Here is a 20750-nt window from a genome sequence, read left to right as displayed (position 1 = left end):
ATGTAATATTCACAACATAAACATGAGGCTGCGTGCGCTGAAGACACGTTTGGGACATGTTTGTTTGTTTCCGTTTGTCTGGCGGTGTTGTCCTTCCGGCTCAAAGGACGGACCACCAGCCCAATCAGTGACGATTCATGTCAAATCACACTGTCCCTTTGAAATCTTTCAGAAAATGTGTATTAAATCGTATCGAATCGTTGGCTGAATACTGTGTATCGTATCGTATCGTATCGTGATATTAGAGTATAGCTACAGCTCTAAACACATGCACATAATACCTGCCTATTGGGTGGCTTTCTATGCCTCAAATGAATAAGCTGACCAATCAGCAGATAACTCCTTTTTTGGGGATATTCTTAAAGAGGCAGATGCTAGAAGAGAGCATTTCAGACAAAGTGGCAATGGGTGCCGCAGAAATGTGCGATGTAAGAAAAATAATGGGTTTTGAAGCTAAAACATGAACAGCGAAATGAACACGCAAACTGCTTTTGTAAAAAAGGAGAAAAAATGCTGTAGCCATCGCCTTGTCAGTTGGATTCCATATAAATGAGATCTGTGCCACCTGGTCCCTACAGATGCTAAAAATGTTGAAATAATTTCTATCTGTCTGTAGGCGGCTAATTTTCGTGTACATTTCGTGTAGCACGTGTACATTTTCAGCTTTAAACTGTTATTGTTCGTGAATTTAGTTGATGCCTGCTGAGCACTCCTCATCATAGACTGTATGCTGTCATAGGCACAGATTTGCAATGGAACCCAATGTTCCACAGTGTGATTATGCTTGCTGTGTCCATTGTTATGTATGTTGTCCTTGTATACCGAACGGCATGATTGTGCGAAACACCTAAGAAAACAAGTTTATGTGTAGAAGTGTAACGTAGCTGCTGACATGAATCCAGTTTTCCACTAATGTGGGTTAAATAACTGGAACATGCTGCAGCCTCATTACTATTCAAGCCACATGCAGCCTCAGACAACTGCTGCTTCTTTTATATTATCTACTATTACTGCTATGCCTCGAGCATGTTGTTGAGTTCTGAAGGCCTGTCCCAATTTGTGTGTATCTGCGTGTCTGTTGGTCAAACATATGTTTCCTCGTCACCAATGTGGTAATATAAAAGCTGACAATGAGGCAAACCAGCCTTTTGGCTCGAGCTGAGACGGTCATGTGAGAAGAATAACCTTCTCAGTCTGGCATGTCAGTCATGTCACTGCTTGGTTTTCCTACGGTGCAAAATAGAGAGTGATAGAAAAAGGAGCTTCATATTTCCAAAGGCTTACAGTGTGAGTGAGAAGCTCTGTGAATGCCTGAGTGTGTCATACAGGCAGTTACATATCCCAGCCGACACATAGAGTGCTTGGGGGGGGTTTCCTTCACTTGGTCACATGCTGTACGTGAGTAGCAGAGGTTGGGGGTGGGCATTATGCAAGACTCCTGCTCCCTCGTTCTCTCCTCGACATCCATAAACATCCTAGAAGGTGCTGTTCTGTCTTATCTAGCCTGTCCCCACTGTATCATAAAGCGGTACAGGCGGGGGGGATTACTGGGTCTGGGGTAGCGTGCTGAGTCTGGAATGATCAACACCACCTGCCATGTACTGCCCCTTGAAAGTGGCTGCAAAAAAAAAGAGAGAAAACGTAGGAGCATCTTTCATAGTAAGAGAGTGATGTTGTGTTTCCTTGCAGACCACAGTGAGTCTTTTCTCGTTTTCATGCACATAAGCAGCATTTCCAGAGCCAGGGGTTGTGATTGTGGCCCCCAGATTTTTGTAAAAGAGTTGCATAGCTTATATTTATCTTTAAGAGGTTTTACATGTTTTAAGCGGAGAGCTTTCCTTAATGATAACACTTAGAGATTGTGGAGCCATTACTAGGTTATCTACAGAAAAATACTGAAAGATTACACTGGGGAATGCTTTTTATACAAGATTCCTCAAATGTTAAAGCTGTACCAAATCCTTCAAGATGATTGGATGCCAACAGTTACATGTCATTCCTTGAAGATTCAGACGTTGTGTAAGTGCATACTGACAGGGGATCCCCTCTGAACCCACCCACCTGTGCTCCCACCCACTGGTGATGGTGGAGAAGACGACACGGAATGTATAATGACCTCTGGGATTCCAGGCCCGACCTGGAATCGGGACCCTCAGACCCCAGGTCCCTATTCATATTTAATATTATGCCTTGTACTTAACCTTTTGAAATAAATATCCATCAAATAAAACGTGTAATAGTCGTTTTATGCTATTCATCAGTTGCCCGGTTGAGAGGTGACGAAAGAGTGGGTGGATGGGGGCGCAGTCATCGTTTAAGAAATCCCTGGAAGAGCGCATGCGCTAGGATTTGAAGAGAATACGCCATATTGAATTCCCGTAGGAATCAGCTAGCACTCTTGCAGCTAGCGGTGTTAAGGGGCCAGTTTATCAATGGTCCTTATTCGGTTTAATGTTTAGTTTAATCTCTTTCTGGAACCCCGAACGGCGCAGCGAGCATTGAAAGATCCAGGGAGCGGCATAGATTGACAACGGGCTCGCAAGAGTTAGATACTTGTTGGGAGGGGAGGGGGGGGTTACCAGAGAGAGAAGTTGAATGGATCCGAGAGTAGCTTGGATTCAGCCCGAACAGAAAGGACCTGCGAACGCCTTATGGATGCACGTCTGGGAGACCTCTCAGGGAGTACGGACAATCTCCGCTCAACAGCAGCTCCACAATCAAAACCACAACCAGTGTGTGAATTATGCTGCGTTGGATGTTATAAAAAATGTGGCGAGCGCAGTGGCATCAAGCAAGAGCAATTGCAGCAGCAACGGTAACGTTACGGCCAGACTGAGCAACGGCAGCAGCCATCACAGCATCATGAACGGCTCTACACACAGTAGTAGTTTAAATGGCACTGCGATTTCCTCGCTGGGTTTAGCGCTGTCCAACGGGAACGTACATAACTCTTTTACGACGGTAAACCTCGTTGACCCAGGCGAGGGTAAAATCCTGCCTCAGAAGACCGGCACTGTCAGCTCTTCGTCTTCCCAGGAATCCAGGACGGACAGTCCCCCTGCAAGCTGCTCACTTGAGAGGACTATGGGTGGGAATGTGACGGGCAACTTTAATAAAAACGTTGGGGGTGCCAATTTGCTCTATAACTCGAGCGACAACATGGAAAATAATGTCAACCTCTACCACCATCACCACCGTAACCTACAGGAGCACCCGGCTTTCAATTTACAGCAGGTCTGCGCGAAGCGTCATCAGGTTCATCCCTCTGTACCTGTTAATCACACAAATAATCATCACCCAGGCCGAAGGAAAAGTGACAATAAGGCGAGCACCTATGGGATGAATTATTTGCTTTCGAACTGCACTAATGACAATTATGTGAACACTTGGACGCCATGGAAGACGAGGAAATACAACCCCGGGGTCCTCGGGTGAGTTGCTGAATACTGCCATTGCTCCGGGGCTTAAAGGCTCTAGTTGAGTAACGTCTGTCTTTTTGCCGTTGCTTTTAATGGCCGAAAGTCGGTTATTTTCTAATAAATGTGAGAAAGTGGTTGCTTGGTAAATACAGTATTGCTTATTTCGTGGATAACACTGTTCAACCAAAACTTTAGAATAATATAGATGCGGACTGCTTGTAGGATTATGTTTTTACTGTATTTTTTTCTTTCCGTTAGCTAAGTCGCTACCGTTACATAGCTACGTGAAGAGCACCGGAAGTGCCGTGATTTTGTCCACTGAAGTTTAAATTGAGCAGCTTGGGAGAATAAAGGAGGAAACGGGGAAAAGTACACAAAGTAGAAGCAGTTTTAAAACACGCTGCGAGAAGCTGTCAAAAAAAAAACATTAGCTGTCGAATTTTGTGACACATGTTGTTTTCTTGGTGGATCATTTACATAGACTTTGACCGGATATGCTTATTTTGAATGTCGTCCGTGACCAAGGAGCCTGCAGCTGCTTCGGCTAACGGTTTTCCTTAAAGGTTCGAGTTCGAAGTGTGAAAGTTTTCCTATTAAGTTTTCCCTCCAATTAGATAAAAAAATTAAAAATATATCCCGTTTGCAATTTATAATTTCAAATACATTGTATCAATCATTGTTACAAAAACACCTTCTCGTGCTCGATACTAAGTTTTTATTTTTGTCTCCTCCTCCGCAAGGACTAATAACATATTGTATTTCTGGTTTTGCTATTTTTCTTTACGCAAGTTTTGACTTGCGTCCCGACTCGTCTTGCAGTGGTTTGCCTTCAGGGTTTACCCCCCTGAAGTCTCGCATGAGTTTCATGTCGGATAGAATGCACAATAGAAAGTGACTGTTACTGTGCCTCGGTAATTCCACTGGATTCATATCACGATGATTTCTAGTTGGCTTGTAAAACGCAGAACTACGTAAATCCGCATTAGTTAACACCGTTGATTTATTTCATACGGGACCCTGAAGTTCTAGGTGTGAATTTGTAAGCCTAAGGAATCTTAGACTTGAGACGGCGGAGAGCCCTACATTAATTATCTCGTCTATTGGGACAGATAGGCCTTGCCCTGACTTTTTTTTTTTTTTACCAAGAAGTGGGAGCATGGGCTGACTGCATTTCCTCCGGGGCTCTGGTAATTGATTGTGACAGTCCTCCTGGTCTGTATTTCACACTGACATCATGGCCTGCATTCTTACAAAAATGAATGGCCACACAGAGTTGAACAGACTTCCACTGTTCGCAGGCATTTGACTGATCAGAAATCTTTATATGTGCCCCTCTGCTGTCGTGCACAAAAGCCATATCTACATTAAACCTGGAACTCTTCTGTTTCTACTCTAGAGTTGGTGGTTTTCACCATGCATGAACCAAATGTTTTTTACTGAAGATGAAAATCCTCCAGTCCTCCTCTTCCTCACTGTGATCCCTTTAGCTGCTCTTATGCACAGGTCTAGGTTGGAGAAGTAAGCTGTGATAGATATTAATTGTTTTATCCTAACTGAAGGGAATAATTTGTATGTGTCCACTATCAAGGTTTCAGACAGTTGCGTATTCAAAACGGTGTAGTTGTTTTTATAAATTCGGTGGCGGTGGCAATTTATAAAGGATGTTAATCTCTTGTAGCAGAAATACTTTGTCTACTCACAGCTGCACAGTGATGTGAGAGAATGGGTCTTTGGCACGCCATTTTTGGCAGCTTGCAAACTGCAGACGTATAAACACGATAACCAAGTCTAATATTAGCTTGACACAAAGTCATTAAATGAAATTAACTGCGGCGGCAACCGATCTGACGCCATTTGTCACATTAAACACTGAAAGTGATGCTCAGCACGGGTTCAAATGAGAAAGCCCTCTCGAGGGTTTTAAACGCTGCTGATGAGAAAAGAAATAAGATGACGGGGTTGTAGTAAACTGAGTTGAGTGAGTTTTGCTGTCCCAGGTTTTTGAAACGGAGTGTGTGACTAGATAATGTTCCACTTTGGACTCTCAAATGCTGTAAAAAATGAAGGAGAGCAAAGTGAAATCAGATTGTGTTGAGATTAGCTCCAAAATCAAAGCCAAAACATTTGCAAGATTATTGCGTAAAATGTTCAGAAGGGGAGAACATAAGTCCCGTGATTTAACATTATCATTCCTTCGGTCCGGTGTTTCTCAGTGGTCTGTTTGGGCCGAGAGTCACCCTTGTTTGTCGTCTTCTTCTCCATCCAGGCTCCACGAAGAGGTGATGGACTTCTACAACTTCATGTCTCCCCAGCCCGAGGAGGCCGCCATGAGGAAGGAGGTGGTCAATCGGATAGAGATGATCATCAAGGAGCTGTGGCCCACAGCAGACGTAAGACACACAACCTTGCTTCTTTTTGGATGAACTCTTCCCATCTTTAGGAGCTGAATATCTTGAAGGGTATTAGAGTCTAGTCTCTCAAATTGTACAGCTTTGTCTTGGAGGAAAAACCGAAACAACAACAACAACACAGAGACAGATGGAGATATTAGATGGCGCCTTGGTCATCGAGTGTTTTGACGCTTTTTCTCTTCATTTGGAAGCAGTGTTTGCGTACCGACCCGTTAAACACTGCAGTGGTTAAAAGTTAATGTGGAATAATAAGGTGTGCAGCTTTTGACCATGCTGTCTAAACTCCTCTTTAGTGCTCACGTGGAGTTTTAATGTTTTCTTTAGTGTTTTTCTGCCTGTTTTGACACCTTGTGTAACCCTGTTTGATGTGATCTTTTCACCCAACCCTTCGGATAAGCGTTCCTTTAACCTACTAAGGACTGAGATTTATTACAAAAGAAGGGAAAAAAAAAAACTCCCACCGAAACCTTTATTTCTCAACCTCTGAAGAAACTACCAATGTGAAAAAAAAAAAACCCAGAGGTTAAACCTTTTTATCTTTATTGTGAGCAGACATTGTCCCTGTGGTCGTCAACAGCTAAGTGCCGCCTTACCGACACTTTCCTGTGACGGGTTTTTAGGAACCTCTTTGTTATTTAGGAAGCACATCTTCCTGTTTGTGCCAAGATAGTTATGTTTTCTTCAAATACAACTAGCAAAAATGCATTATGGAGAAGCCTAAATTAAAAAGGAGTATTTCTTCATGTGTTTTAAAATGGAGCACTTCCTCCTTATGTGTAACAACGGGGCAGAATATTGTGCAGCGGGGCAGGGTTCATATAATGCCCCGCTCAATACTTCATCACGTAAAGCACGAGCGGTGGTGATTTGTTGGCTGTCAGCCTTTCCCACTTCCACTGTGAGCCACATTGTCAGGTAAATGGATCAAGTCTCTGATTTGCACCAGCCTTCCTTTTCATTTCAGTCTATTAATCCCGGGCCTGTCCTCGCGCTGTTGCCTCCCCGTCGTATTTAACAGACGGAAAAGGAGAGAACTCCATTCTACTTCCTTTGGAGAGCTTTCGCTCGCAGCGCCAAAGCGCAGCATTTTTATTTTTTTCCTCTAAGCCATTGTGTACTTAGTTTGGCAGCATACTCCACTTGGCAGCGTTTGCTGTCTCTGAAGCCGAGTCCAGAAATACAGCGTTCATGGTAGTTTGCAAACATTTGAACTTGATATATACACCATCACCACAAAGTGCCTCCTTTTTGTTTTTTTCTTTAAATAGGAGGTGATAGTTAGCGAAGGACGCAACAAAATAAGATTAGAAGGTGATGTGAGAGGTGGGGGAATGTCATCGTGTCTGCTGTGATTATCAGGTGATCAGTCCTTTTCATACGTGTCCCACACTGTTTTAACAGGTCCAGATATTTGGCAGCTTCAGTACAGGCCTGTACCTTCCAACCAGGTAAGGCTGAGTGTTTTCAAATGAAGGAAATGATCAACTGTCCTCAGTTTACTTCCTGTTGTATTTTGCTCAGCAGTAAATCCCTGTTCTTTTTTTTTTGCCCGCAGTGACATTGACCTTGTGGTTTTTGGGAAATGGGAGCGTCCTCCCCTCCAGGAGCTTGAGCAGGCGCTTCGTAAACACAATGTGGCCGAACCGTTCTCCATCAAAGTGCTGGACAAGGCTACAGTGAGTAGAAACGAATTGTGGCGTGCTTTCGCCGCTCTCCGAGCTGTGCAGACATGTTTCATGTTGTGTTTTCTGTTCTTCAAACGAAGCCAACCGCGTTCACAGTAATATTTTCCATTTTAATCTAGAAAAAGTGTTTGCCCGTGCCACATAATTTAGCTCAATAAACGAGCGGAATATTTTGAACTAAGATGCTGTCCTTACAAGAAGAGTCAGTTCAACCTCAGATGAATAAAGAATGCTAATTAAAAACCCGAGCTGGTCATAGGAGGCCCCGGTAAAGTGATGGCTGCTTCCTTTATGCTTGGTTTAGTGACAGATTTCAGCACCGACTCTGTTTATTTGGGAATTACAGGAAAGATTTCCACCATAAAAGCAAACTTTAGATCCATTTTGTTCTATAGAACACTGCAAAATAAAAGAATGTGGTGTTACCGTTATTAACCGTATATGTGCAGTAAATAGAATGTGCCACTTCAGAATCAAACAGAATATTATTTCCAAATCTGCCTTCAGACTGTCCACAGCGGATCAAATGCATGCATTTCTGTTGCCGTGTCTCTGAGTCGTCTCATCGAGTGTCACACAATTCCTCCCTTCTTCCACTATTTTTCTAAAATAACCACGAGCGATGGCCCAGGGGCTTCACGTAAGCCTTTGTGCCACATTTGCGCATAAGATGAAGCCTCCATTGCATCATGAGGCCCTTTGCTCGGCACATGCTCTGCGTTTAGGGAGGGGCAGCCCAGCTGAGATCAGCCCGTATAGCTGTGCATAGTGCTGTGGCTCAGGTGGTAGAGCAGTTTGCCCACTAATCACAAGGTTTGCTATGAACTCCACGGCCACGCCTCCTCTCAGAATGTCACTTGACCTCAAATTGATCCTCGTACCAGCGTTTTCCGTACAGTTATTCTAAGTGACACTTGTAAATAAATAAAAGGACATGAGAACGGTAATGATGCATTTCACATTCATGGCTCGCTCTTTAAGTGCTCCACATTTCTAAATGTGTAAAATGAATCTACTTCTTTGTGGTCTATTTTGGAGCAGTTGTAGCAGAGATGGAGAATGCAGCTTTTTGATGCAGTGCAGTTTCTCAAGAACTCACAGATATTCATGATGTCTGCCATAAAGTTGAAGGAGAAATGTTTGGGAGGGAATAAAAAACAGATTTACAGTAATCTGAAGCATCGCCTCCTGCTGGTTGTTAAACAGAATACACACTGTACTTTCCTAATGTGTGGAGCGCAGGGGTTGATAAATTCCCACCACTCTGTTGGATGATGTCATTGAAAGCTTTACTGTTGTCTTTTTTTTTGAATGACTGAATAAGACTGAGCAGACACTATAAAAATCAAAGTACTGAAGTTTTTCCAGCCAATGTTGCTGGTGTTGGTTAAATTCTTGGCTGTGATGAGTTCTCATCCACCGGGTGCAGTCCACTTAAACCTGACCTCACACAGTCAAACGGGATCGAGTGATTTCTCCCTGATGACACCATGCTGAACGATGCGGTGGTGCATTACTGACATCCCGCGGGTCCTAAATCTAAGGCACCTGCATTAACGGGATAGAAATGAGACGTTCGCGTGATCACAGCCTCGTTTTAAAAAACGCTGAAAGCACATCCAAAAGTTTTTCTTCTGATATCAAACGCAACCTGACAAAGAAAGCTGGAAATACGAGTCAGGAAAAGTCAGAGATTTTGAGTAAAAAGAAGTAGAAACCAATAGGAGAGCTGGCACAAACCCAGTTAAATTGATACTTTGCAGTGACTTTTATATTCCGAGTCGTATGGCTTTCCAATACCTAGTTAAAATTGAAACTTTCTAATCTCTGGAAGGAGTGAGGCAAAAAGAGGAAGTGCACTAACCCACAAAACTTATTTAATCTCCTCCTTCTCTTTGCCTGACAGGTTTGGTAGCCGTGTGCCCATTTTGTCTGATTAATAGCTCGTTGTTCATTTAATACTACTTTTTATATGACTGCGGGGTAGGTCTCATTGGCTTCGGTTCAAACAAAATGAAAACCTGTAATCTTTTCAGCTGAACTCTGGAACACTTCCCTTTTTGGCCCATCCCCCCCCCCCCCCCCCCTACCATAACTTCCCTCCATTGTGTCAAAGTTAGGCCATCGTTCAACAGCTCAGTGTAATGTGAGCAACAGCTTCTGCCTCCTGTCCGGTGTGAAGATAACTAGGAAAACCACCATCAGCCGCACTGTTTTCCACCATGACATCATTAAAAATAGTTAACAGACCGAGCTTTCATTTCTTTTAAAAGCCTCTCAGTTTGGGTAATGGTATAAGTGGGGTTGGCAGTTTGTTTGTAGATACAGATACAGACTCTAATTTCTACCTTTAACTTCTGTTCTTCCAGGTGCCAATCATCAAGCTGACAGACCAGGAGACTGAGGTGAAGGTGGACATCAGTTTTAATGTAGAGACTGGAGTCAAAGCGGCAAGCTTCATTAAAGACTACGTAAAGGTGAGACATGTCCTGGATGTGTGGTTTTAGTCAACAAAACGCATCAGGAGGCAAACGGGACGCACGATTCAAAAGCTGATTTGCCCATAAAACAATTTCCTACAGTGATCACGGGTTCCTTTGAAGTTACAGTCTAAATGAAATCGGCCGCCGGTGCACAGAACAAGCAGAATGTACAAATGGAAGAGTTTAGGAAACGGTCACGTTACCATATTTGACTTTTGAGAAAACACCAGAGGAGTTGCGTAATTACCATTTTACAGTAAGATCTAAATAAAGAACTTTGGAAATTCCCCGTGTGAATGAGGCAAGCCTGCAGTTTGAAGCATTACATTTTACTCCGGCCCTCCACACAGTGAAGCTGGCGCAGACCCCAGCGACCATGCTGAGTAGCACTTAACCCCACCCGAATCTGATTGTTGCTGAAGGCCTCGTCGCCAGAGCCGTTCAGCTGTGGGAAGTTTTACCCCGTGGCTCTGACAGAATTCCTGCCTCGGGGTGGATCTTTAGTCACGGTTATTAGCTTATGCAGGGAAGGAATTCCTAGAGTCGACGTTCCAACAAGCTGCCAGATTATTTCTTTTGTCTGCTGCTGGTTTACATGTCGTACTCGTATTCTCAGGAATTACGTGTCACGGCTTGAAAGCCTGCTGTTGACACCCTCACTCAGCATCAGTGCAGCTTCTGTTGATGTTGCTAAGGTGTGGGTTTGACAGATTCCAGTGCATTCTTGACACTTACGGGGTCATCCATAAAGTTAATTCGCATATGTCACATTCCCCAGCAGCTAGTCTTGTTTTGACTTCCTTGAAGCATATTTCTAAAGCCAACCGAGCTCTGCTGCTCTTTTGGGACACGCATACGGAGGCCGTGTTGCCTTTGGGATTAGAAGATGATCATACTTGTTCTACCCATTCCCGAGGATTTCACAGCCGTGTCATTGATATCTTGTAATAGGATGGATGTGGTTAGCAAAAGTGTTTTGTTGAAAATTTAGCTAATTTCGTTTCTAAAGAAGTGGCGATTGAATCAAATGGTGTCATCAGTAAACATGACTCCAACAGGAGCTTTTACTTTTGTTTTTTCAGCATTGTAGCTTTCTAAAAAAAATAACAAGGCAGCTCGGTGAAACAGTATGGAGATGATATGCAACACAGGGTTTCTGTTGAATGTGTGCCACTGAGACTGCACGGAGCTCTGTTAAATCCTTTAGGAACGTTAATGACTTTCCCCAGAATACTGTTTATCTGCATGGCTACACATGATGTCAATTTAATGGTTATTGAAAATCCCAGTTCTCTTCTTTGAATTGCACAGCTTACTTCTTCTTTTTAGGATTCTGTCCACCTCGCTGTTCTTTTCATCTAATCCACAGTTCAGCCAAGTGAGCCATTCTCATTCCACATCTGTCTCTGCTGTCTGCTTTCAGAAGTATCCAGTGCTGCCTTACCTGATCTTTGTGCTGAAGCAGTTTCTGCTGCAGAGAGATCTAAACGAAGTCTTCACAGGGGGCATTAGCTCTTACAGCCTCATCCTCATGGTCATCAGCTTCCTACAGGTACAGTAATAAAACCCAACAACACGCCGCTGTGGTGTTAGAGCTTCATTTGAAGTAGCGTTGGTTAAAGTGATGCAGATAGTTGCAGCTCTATCAATATACATATTATGGTTAGTTGTGTTGAATAGCATTCTTAAACATGTTGTAGATGGTTATAAATTATAATCTTGACTGATGAACAGTATCACTTGTCTTAAATGTACTGACTACTAAACTAGTGTCCCTGTCCCTTCGTTCCAGCTCCATCCTCGCATCGACGCGAGAAACCCAAATGAGAACTTGGGCATGTTGCTGATTGAGTTCTTTGAGCTGTATGGCCGCCATTTCAACTACTTGAAAACAGCGATTCGCATCAGGAACGGCGGCTCATACGTATCCAAAGACGAGATAATGAAGACCATGACAAATGGATACAGGCCATCCATGCTCTGCATAGAGGATCCACTACTTCCAGGTTGGTGTGTGTACTGTGAGTCATTACAATAATGGCTGGCTCTGAGAGCAAAAACTATATAGATTAAGTGTAACATCAAAATATAAGCTGTTTTATTGTCTTATTTTTATGTTAAGTGCAGTCAAACTAGAGTAACTATTCAATAAAAATCTCAAATAAAAGTGGCACAGAAATGAATGATATTTGTGGATTCCCTCTGACTGGTCTGGACAAACCTGCTGTGGCTGTGCTTCCCTTGTAAAGAAATGGAAAAGTTACCTGCTTATTTAATGTGGAGTTGTTTCATCAGTGCAGTGTTAGCTTATTCTGTGTTCTGTGTACCGAGCAGCCCTCCCAGAGAAATCTGTCAACTTAGGAGCGATGCAGCAATCTGGGTGCTCCTAGTTTGGGGAAGCAGAAGTTTTTCTGAGAGGCGACGTAAAGCTAAAAGCCCCAAAGAATGAGGTCAAACCTAAAACAAGAAACGTAATAGCAGCGGCCCATGGTGTGACCATGTTGGTACCCTGATTTTTCCCCGGTTAATAGAGTGTAGACACAAAGTAAACAATTGTATGATGCTGTGCAAAAATCCTCAATATAGCTTTGTTTGAATCATGGGACACCACAAGGTTTGAGTCATTTTTAGAGATGGTGAAAAGCTTTAAAAAATATATCCCTTTTAAGATGGAGAAAGGCTGACAATTAAGCAAGAGAGTATGTAGCTGCACAGGGAAGATACAGAAAGCAGTGGTGGTCAAATGATCTAGAAGGTTGATTTAAAAAGTGGGGGTGAGATGTTAACCACAATGCAGTGAGTTTGAGAGATCAAACTGATGTTCTACAGCCCAAATAAACCATGTCCAGAGCCCTGTGGAAAGGTGCCTGGTGGCAACGTTTTGTGTGGCTGCAGCACAGCTTTAATCTGTGTATGATGTGGCGTCACCACCCTCTGTTTATTCACAGGCAGAGTGGACACCTCCCACTTTGCTGTGCACACACTTGCACTCTTAATTTTCACTCGCTTCAATGTGTGGTGGAATCACCTAAAGCTGTCCCTCGGACAAAAAGTCCCAAGAAATTTTGGGTTGAAATGCCCTGCTGCCACAGGGTGTGAGGTTTCCATGTCAGCATGCTTTCTATAGCGCCAAATCGCAACAAACGTCACCTCAAGGCTCTTGAATAACTCTTTCGACACAACTCTCAACTAATAATTGTCTCTATTTTCTATTTTTTTCCACATAGGTAATGATGTGGGGAGAGGTTCCTACGGGGCCATGCACGTCAAACAGGTGTTCGACTATGCTTACACCGTCCTGAGTCACGCCGTTTCCCCGCTTGCGCGGTCATATCCTAATAAAGACGGTGAAAGGTAAGAATTGAGTCCATTTGAAAGCGCTTTGTTGGTCATGGATTAGACTAGTGCTCCTTTTTTAAAATGCCTCTCTTTCACACCTGCAGCACATTGGGAAGGATAATCAGGTTGACCCAGGAAGTTATCGACTACAGGGAATGGATCATTAAGAAGTGGGGGGGCAGAGATTTGACACGAGCAGACAATAGAGGTACAAATCAGACTTTGAATATTGAGTTAATGCAATCGCAGTGATGATTTTAATGTCTCAGAACAGGGTTGCGGAGAGGAAACTTAACGTAATACTGTGAAAATAAGCAACTTATCATATTCCCACAGTGTCATCTCCCAAGGAGCCGGTTCCAGAGCAGGAGCCGTGTGTGCTGGGTGGTGGAGGTGTTGTTGGCTCAGAGGAGCAGCAAAGGGACTCGGTGTCTCCCCACAGTGCAGACTCCCCCATGTCCATCTCCAGCCCTCAGCAGCACTCTTCAGCCTCGTCGGTCTCCTCACTGTCTGGATCTGATAACGTAAGAAAACGTGCACACACACACACTTGCAGGCTTTGCAGCATCGAGATGCAGGAGTTCCTCAATGTTGCTCACAACCTTCTCCTCTTTGACCTGCCAGGACTCTGATTCAGCATTGCCGTGTCCCCTCCCTCCACCAACCCTGCCAGCATACCCATCTTTCCCGCCCTTCGGCCTGGCTTTACCACCGACCCTCACCTTGGGCACCGGGAAGCCCGGCCTGGGAGGACACCATCTGCTCCTTCCGTCAGGTTCACAGGTGGGCACATTGGAATAGCTTCAGCAAAAAATTGACTTATGTTTTGACTGGAAATGAGGTATATTGATCCATCAGGTAGTATTGACAGAATTTGTCATTTCTAAAGATGTTTCCTAGCTTATAATTGAATGCATTTTAAAAATAATTGCAAGGTGTAAATGAATTGTTTATCTTCTCAATGCTCCAGGCTCGCGTCTCACTGCCCGGTGGTCTGGCATTGCACTCCATACCTTGCAGACAGGTGTGTATGGACACTGGGCTCCCCCCCTTCTTCCACATGCCCCCCCCAGCCCATGCTCATGCCCCTGCCCCTTCCAGCCCCCAGCCTCTGCCCAGCCCCCACTCCAGCCACGCACACAAGGTAGGCGCCGGATGCCACAAACACACTCAAATGCACTGCCAAGGCAGCCTTGTCTCACACACAGGTTTACACTTTTCCCATCTCATGTTTTGTCTCTCTTTATTCTGTCAACCTTTTCATTTCTCTGTTCACTCACTCTTTCCTCTCGTCTTTTTCTCTTCAGCCAAGTTGTATAAACGATGTAAATGCCACAAACTGTTATCCATAAATGATGAGTTAGGAGTGATACTATCAGTACCGCTCCTGATGTGCTAACATCTGGTGTGTGAGCGGCTTGTCAGAGAAACGGGGGCATGACATGCTTTCCTCCGCTTTTACTCGTGTTGCTGCTCACTGGCTTGTTAGAATAATATTTCAGCACAGGAGAAAACGCACTTGTTGGCTCTCTTGCGAGGTTTCGTGTAAAGGTTAATGATAAATCTTGTTGATCTTTATCTGCTTAAGCAGACCGTTTAAATCCCTTTCAGATGTGCCAAAACTTTAGGGAAATTTGCCTGGTAGGTCCTGGTAACATTTACACATCACTTTCAACACACCACAAGTCTGATCTACGTGCATTTGGGATGTTATAAATCTCCTAAGTTTTCACAGCGCCTCACCTAACTGAAAAGGAAAATACTACTGTATTTCCTTAAATAGGCCCAGGGGCCTTTGTTTAACTCAAGTGCAATGAGCTTTCAGTTTTTATTAGAGTAAGGGTTTTAATTCCAATTGTCTTCTCTTTGATATGTGTAACTACTCAGGTATAAATGCAAAACTGGGTTTTAAATCTCCTCTGTCCTATTAGAATGACTAAATCCTATTATTAACATGGTGATGAGTGATGACTCTCTGGTTCATGCTATTTTAAAGGGTTGCTTAGGTGGCCAATGCCATGCCGTCAATCTGGCTTGCAGTGCCAGATGGCATCAGACACTCTAATTTAAAGATCCAGCATTTAGAAATTTTACAAGCGTGAAACTCAGAGGGAGGGAAGGTGAGTGGAGCCAGAAATGGCGGCAGTCCTGCTGTTTCATATGTCGATGGCTGCTGCCTCTTAAGGCCAAATCAGAGCTTCTCCATATGAGTCGGAACATCGCACTATTTTTCTCAGACTATGTTACAAAGGATATGATATGGTCTATTCTAAGTGCGCATCAAAAAGATGGAGGTTGTGGTGTTCCAAGCTGTTAAACTGTAGCTGACTGCACTCTCAGATAAAAGAGGATTTAAAGCTTTACTTAATGTGACACTACAGCATTGTTTGAACAAAACGTTGCGCCCCTGACTGTCATATTGAGGGTACTTTAGGTAGCCGTGATGCAATTATCTGTTGCTTTTAACTGCCCTTTCAAAACCTCTTTGCACACTTTTGTCAATCATTGCAGAATTTTTTTCTAGAGCTTACCTTCTTGATTAAATCAACAAGGTTTCTTAGTCGAGTTTCTTTGCTCGGCTCTTTATTTTAACTGAGCAAAGAACAGCTTCAAACTTACCAGTCTGTTCTTATACTTGTACATCATTATCTGGTAAATACGAAATGAATGATGTAACTGTAAACATAATGGAGCATGCGTTAAACAACCAAACGTGACTGAAAATATACCTAATATTTTTAGCTAACGTCCAAATTCGCCCATTCAGGACTGTTACAGAACGACATTGCCTGGTCAGGCTCAGTGTTTTTGCCAAATTTCCCTCAATTTTTTGCCTTCCTGTTGGTGCCGTGCTAGTGTCTAAAACACACAGTCGGCCTTCACATATGTGCCTTAAAGCTGGGACTGATGCGCCTTTTTCATGTAGCAGGTGTTGTGTGAAAGCACAGAGGCGACATGGGGAGATGGAAGTTGATTTGCTGCTTATAGGCGTCTGAGCCAGCAAGAGAGGACGTAACAGGAAAAAATGGCCATGTGTCAGGTCAAGCTGACATTGTGGGACTTTCCAGTCTAAACTGCCACTCTGAATCCACTCAGTTAGCTCGAAGTCCGTAAGCACACAGTGATGCGGTGCTGAGACGCTTCTATCTGACAAGTGTGAATTACCCAGAGGAAGGGTTAGTGTTAGGGGGAGTCTTTTATGCCCCAATATTAAAATGGTTAGTAATCCACAGAAACCTTTACATGTAAGAGTCAAGAAATCTAATCTGCAGTTTTCAAAGTTCTTTTTAGCATCATAAGGCAAAACAAAATAACTTTTTGATTTCTCTCTCAATCCTTCTTCAGAACGGAGCAAAGTTCAACGTGAAGGGCTTCCACAACCCGCCGCTGGTCAACAATGCTGCTCTGGCGAACCGCGGACACACACACAGTCACACACAGTATCACCGCAACTCCTGGCGACGCAGGAAGAGGGACAGCCTGCCAGTTAGCCTCAGCAGATAGAAACCACTCATCTTCTTTCTGCCTTTCCTCTCCTCTCTGGCTGCGAACATGGCCCTTCATCCATCTTGAAGGCGGATGGACAGACAGGCAGATAGAGGACCAGAAACCAGCAGTTTTCAATTTGAGGCGCTTCAGCTACACAATGGAGGAGCCCCTCAGATCTGCATCTTCCTCCTGCTATCTTCACCTTTCCACTTTTTTGCGTTGCTTTTGTTCTTTTTTTCCTCACCCCCTCCCGCTTTTCTCCCCCTCCCTACAGTATTATGTTACTTTCAGTATTTTCAGTTTGTTCCTCATCTGTGTTTCAGGTCTGTCACTGTTTCTGTTTATTTTTGTTGGACTCAGTGGTGCCAGCATTGCCGGGTTCAGTCGACCTCATCTTGCCCCCGGCAGCAAAGCTGCTCGAGGTTTGGTGTTTCCGTTTTATTTTTTATACGACACTTAAGAACAAAACTTTTTTTTTTTTTTTTTCATTTTGTGCAATAATGTTTTTTTTTTCCCATTTTGAAATTAAAGTAAATGCTTATTTAATTTCGTGTGTGTATATGTAAAGGCATTTTATACTGTTTTTTTTTTTGTTTTTTTTTTTTTTGGTAGAGTTTTACATTTTGTTTACAAAACCTTTCCCGGGGCAGCATCTCTGGAGTGTGTAAGTGCGTATCGGTTGGTGTTTCTTTGTGTGCCTAAATATCATTAGGTTGAGATGGACCCCAGTTCAAAGCCCCCCTCCCCCACTCCTTACCCCGTCTCCCCTCCTTAGATGTGTCGAACCTTTTCATTAGGCCAAGTGGTCGCAAAAGGGGAAAGCGTTTATCGGGATGTTCCTACCCATTTTTTTCTTTGTGTGCTTTGTGAAAATGGGCAAGGTGAACAAAAAATTCCCCGTGGACGTTTTGTTCCTCGGCTCGGTTAGTCTGAGGGGAAAATTCAGCCGAAGACAGAACTTTCACCCTGATATCTCCTGAGAAACGAGAGAAGAGTCTCTGCTCCTGGTTGGCACGGAAAGGTAGCAGAGAGCCTTTAGCAGAGCCACCTGGGGATTGTGTAAGTGTATATCTCTGTATTTGTGTGTGTCCCTCATGGGAAAGTGTTATTGCCATATTTTCAGGTAGGAGAAGGCTGGCACTGCTCGTTTTGCCCTGGCTGACTTCCTCATTACTGGAGGTAACTTTTAAAAAAAGAAGCCAGACAGTGCAGGATTTTGGCCTGAGAGAGCCTGTCCTGCCAAGCCTACGTGCTCATGTTTCATTTTTGTGCTTGTTTTCTTTTTTTTTTCACATATTGTAGAATGGATGGGGCCCAAAAAGGCTTATCTGACTTGAACTTGAAGTTCAAGATTGGGGTAAGAGGACTGAAGGCCACTTTTTCGAGATCAGAGAGTCCTTCGTGTGCTTGCTCTGTCTAGAGGATGGGGTAAACGAGTGCAGACCAACACTAAGATGCTCAGTGATAAGGTTTTCTCCTTTTGTGGTCCTAGACAAATGGGAAGGAGGGAGTGAGAGAGGGGGGGGGTTCTTCCTGAACCACGGACCCTAGTGAAAGGGAATTATATTTTGATTCCATTCAGGAATCTTGTGTATATTTGATTGCCAGGTACTTCCGCTAATTGTTTGCAATGCCTTTCTTTGTGTTTACTTGGGAGTGTGTGTACAACGTTTTTTTTTTTTTCCGCGAGCGCACCGTGTCACATTAACACACACAATCACAGACAGGACTGTCAAAGGCTGCGACTCGCTCAGAACACTACACACGCCGGTGTTATTACTATGCAAGTGGATTACTTTTAATTATTGTGTCAACTCTCGTAATTTCCGTCTTGGGGTTCTTTTCCATCAACAAACGCCGCTTGTTGGACTCGAGTGAAGTTAAATGTCAGACTCGAGCCAACTCAAGTGGACTCAACCCCCCCCACCCCCCTCCCGACCCCTTTGTATTTATATAAAGGCCCCGATGTGTTTCAAAGTCTAGTTTTCTAAATCTAAGTCAAGTGTAAGGAATGCGGGGTGGTATTGTCGGTGGTCGGGTCTGAGTCTTTGTAATGTGTGACATAGTGAAACGTGTGTGAGAATTTGAGACTCGTGACTTGCCACCGCAGGTTTTTATTCGGACGCCCGACCACTCATGAACAGGTGCACCCAGAGAGCGACTTGCACTCTGCTGGTGCACTTCAAAAGGGGCCAAAGTGTCCACCAACAATTTGTTGTTTTTCCCTTCTTTTTCTTTCTTTTTTTTTTTTCTTTTCCTAAGACACCTTCAGCACTGTTGAAACTATTTATTTAGTTTTTCTTGAAAGCATGGCAACTCTGATCTGTCAGTCACAGCTGCACCTGGCGCCCCTTCGGTTGCAGATTTACCGGTACAGCCGGAGCAGAGTGGGCTGATCATCACCTCCAGTTTATAACTTTCTTTTATGTTTAACTGATTCGGCCAAAAACAACCTCACTGACACCTCACACTGATGGGTGTTTTTCAGAGGCGTGTCCAGCCGTACTGTCGGACACTTTCATTCTATTTTTCCTGTGGATGATTACTTTACAACCATGGGGGAGGGATCCAGATTCTGCAGTAAATGTTCGGCTACATGCAATCCTAGTTAAAAATGAAGAGGATAACAAGGTGGATACTTGGCAAGCTTGTGCAACTTTACAAGCCACCCCCCATGCTTTTAGAGATCAGAACCTGAAATGATGAGACTTAAAATGAAATCGGTGATGAAAGGTTGTTGGGGTTAGAGTTGCCTGCATCTTTCCAGCAAAGACTCACATGCAGTATCTTTTGAAGTCTGTATGGATTCAAATCTCTGTGCATCTCCGTGGTCCAACTCAGCCACATCTCCATGTTTACTTTCTCTCACCCTATGGTGGTGGAAAACCCGTTAAACGAGTCTTGTTGAGCCCCGGCTCGTTGTCCTCACTCCTTTAGATTGGTGTATAAGTGAGCAGGATAAGGAAACATGGAGTCACTTGGACCCCTGAGATTTTGACGTACGCCTGTACACATAAATGCAATGTAATATCCCCCTCCATTGAAATACAATGAGGGATTTTAAACTGGTGGCTGCTTTTAGAGAAAGACGGCAGCCTTTCACTATCCTGGCTGATTCATGTGGGCAGTGGCCCTCACAATGGACACTTGGCTACTCGTGGCCAGAGGAAACCACTGCCCAGCTTTTGTTTTTCCTTTTTTTGTTTTTTTTTTTTCTTTTGGCATTTTTATGTAAATATATTTTTTTCTATTTTATTTTTTAATAAACATTTTAAAATTGCCAGCCCGTGTTCTGTTTTTTTTTTTTCTTTTTTTGTTTAAACCCAACAATGAGGTAACTGCAAGCTGAAAAGACAAAAAGATCATTCGCATTGAATTGAAAAATACTAAAATTCTAGTGTTTCAAAATTCAACATACTATCAACAAAAAAAAAAAAGAAGAAATTTGGGGGTAAAAAGAACAAGTGGTAATCACAGAGTTGTTAGGTGGGCAGGAATTACATGTTGTAGTCCTTATTGCAGTGGAGCTGAAGAAGCCTCTGACGGAAGATATCGTCATAGGTGTTAAATCCAGTAAATTGTAGGTTGTACATTCCTCTTTCTGCAATCAGCTCTAGTCTCTTCTTCCTAATCCTTCTAAAATCTCCAATCATCGCCTTTGCTTGTATGTATTTAAGATGAGGTGACTGTTCCCACAATATGCCACAAAGCGGTCTACCAGTTCCTTGAACTCTGCTTCTTGTCCATCACAACTGTGGCTAATCAGCAAGTCAATAATCCGGCCAAATGTGGAGGCATTCACCCCAAAGAGGAGTGGAGAAATGTAGCTGGTTCAGGACTGAAGCTCATAGAGGTTATATTCACACTTTCAGTGGGCCGGAAACAACATTTATTCATCTGGGGTAATGTGGAAACCGGGCCAAG

General features: G+C 43.5%; 1 protein-coding gene across 2 annotated transcripts; it reads left to right on the top strand.

Moving 5' to 3' along the window:
* Positions 1-2376: 2376 nt before the first annotated feature.
* On the top strand, positions 2377-20109 carry tent4a (terminal nucleotidyltransferase 4A). 2 transcript variants are annotated; one of them, XM_072370435.1, is made up of 13 exons: positions 2377-3431; positions 5686-5809; positions 7232-7278; positions 7386-7506; positions 9885-9992; positions 11422-11550; positions 11791-12004; positions 13226-13352; positions 13442-13545; positions 13674-13861; positions 13962-14120; positions 14308-14361; positions 16683-20109. In XM_072370435.1, exons 1-13 carry the CDS (start codon positions 2596-2598, stop codon positions 16839-16841), a joined length of 2370 nt encoding a protein of 789 aa, XP_072226536.1. In that variant the 5' UTR covers positions 2377-2595; the 3' UTR covers positions 16842-20109. The 2 variants fall into 2 exon arrangements, with proteins under 2 accessions (XP_072226536.1, XP_072226535.1); XM_072370434.1 differs by having other exon boundaries at positions 14308-14481.
* Positions 20110-20750: the final 641 nt, after the last annotated feature.

Source organism: Leuresthes tenuis, unplaced genomic scaffold (assembly GCF_036924035.1).
Source record: "Leuresthes tenuis unplaced genomic scaffold, fLeuTen1.0.hap1 SCAF_18, whole genome shotgun sequence".
NCBI lineage: Eukaryota > Metazoa > Chordata > Actinopteri > Atheriniformes > Atherinopsidae > Leuresthes > Leuresthes tenuis.
Note: the sequence above shows the minus strand (reverse complement) of the source record. Positions and strands in the feature narration are given on the sequence as shown.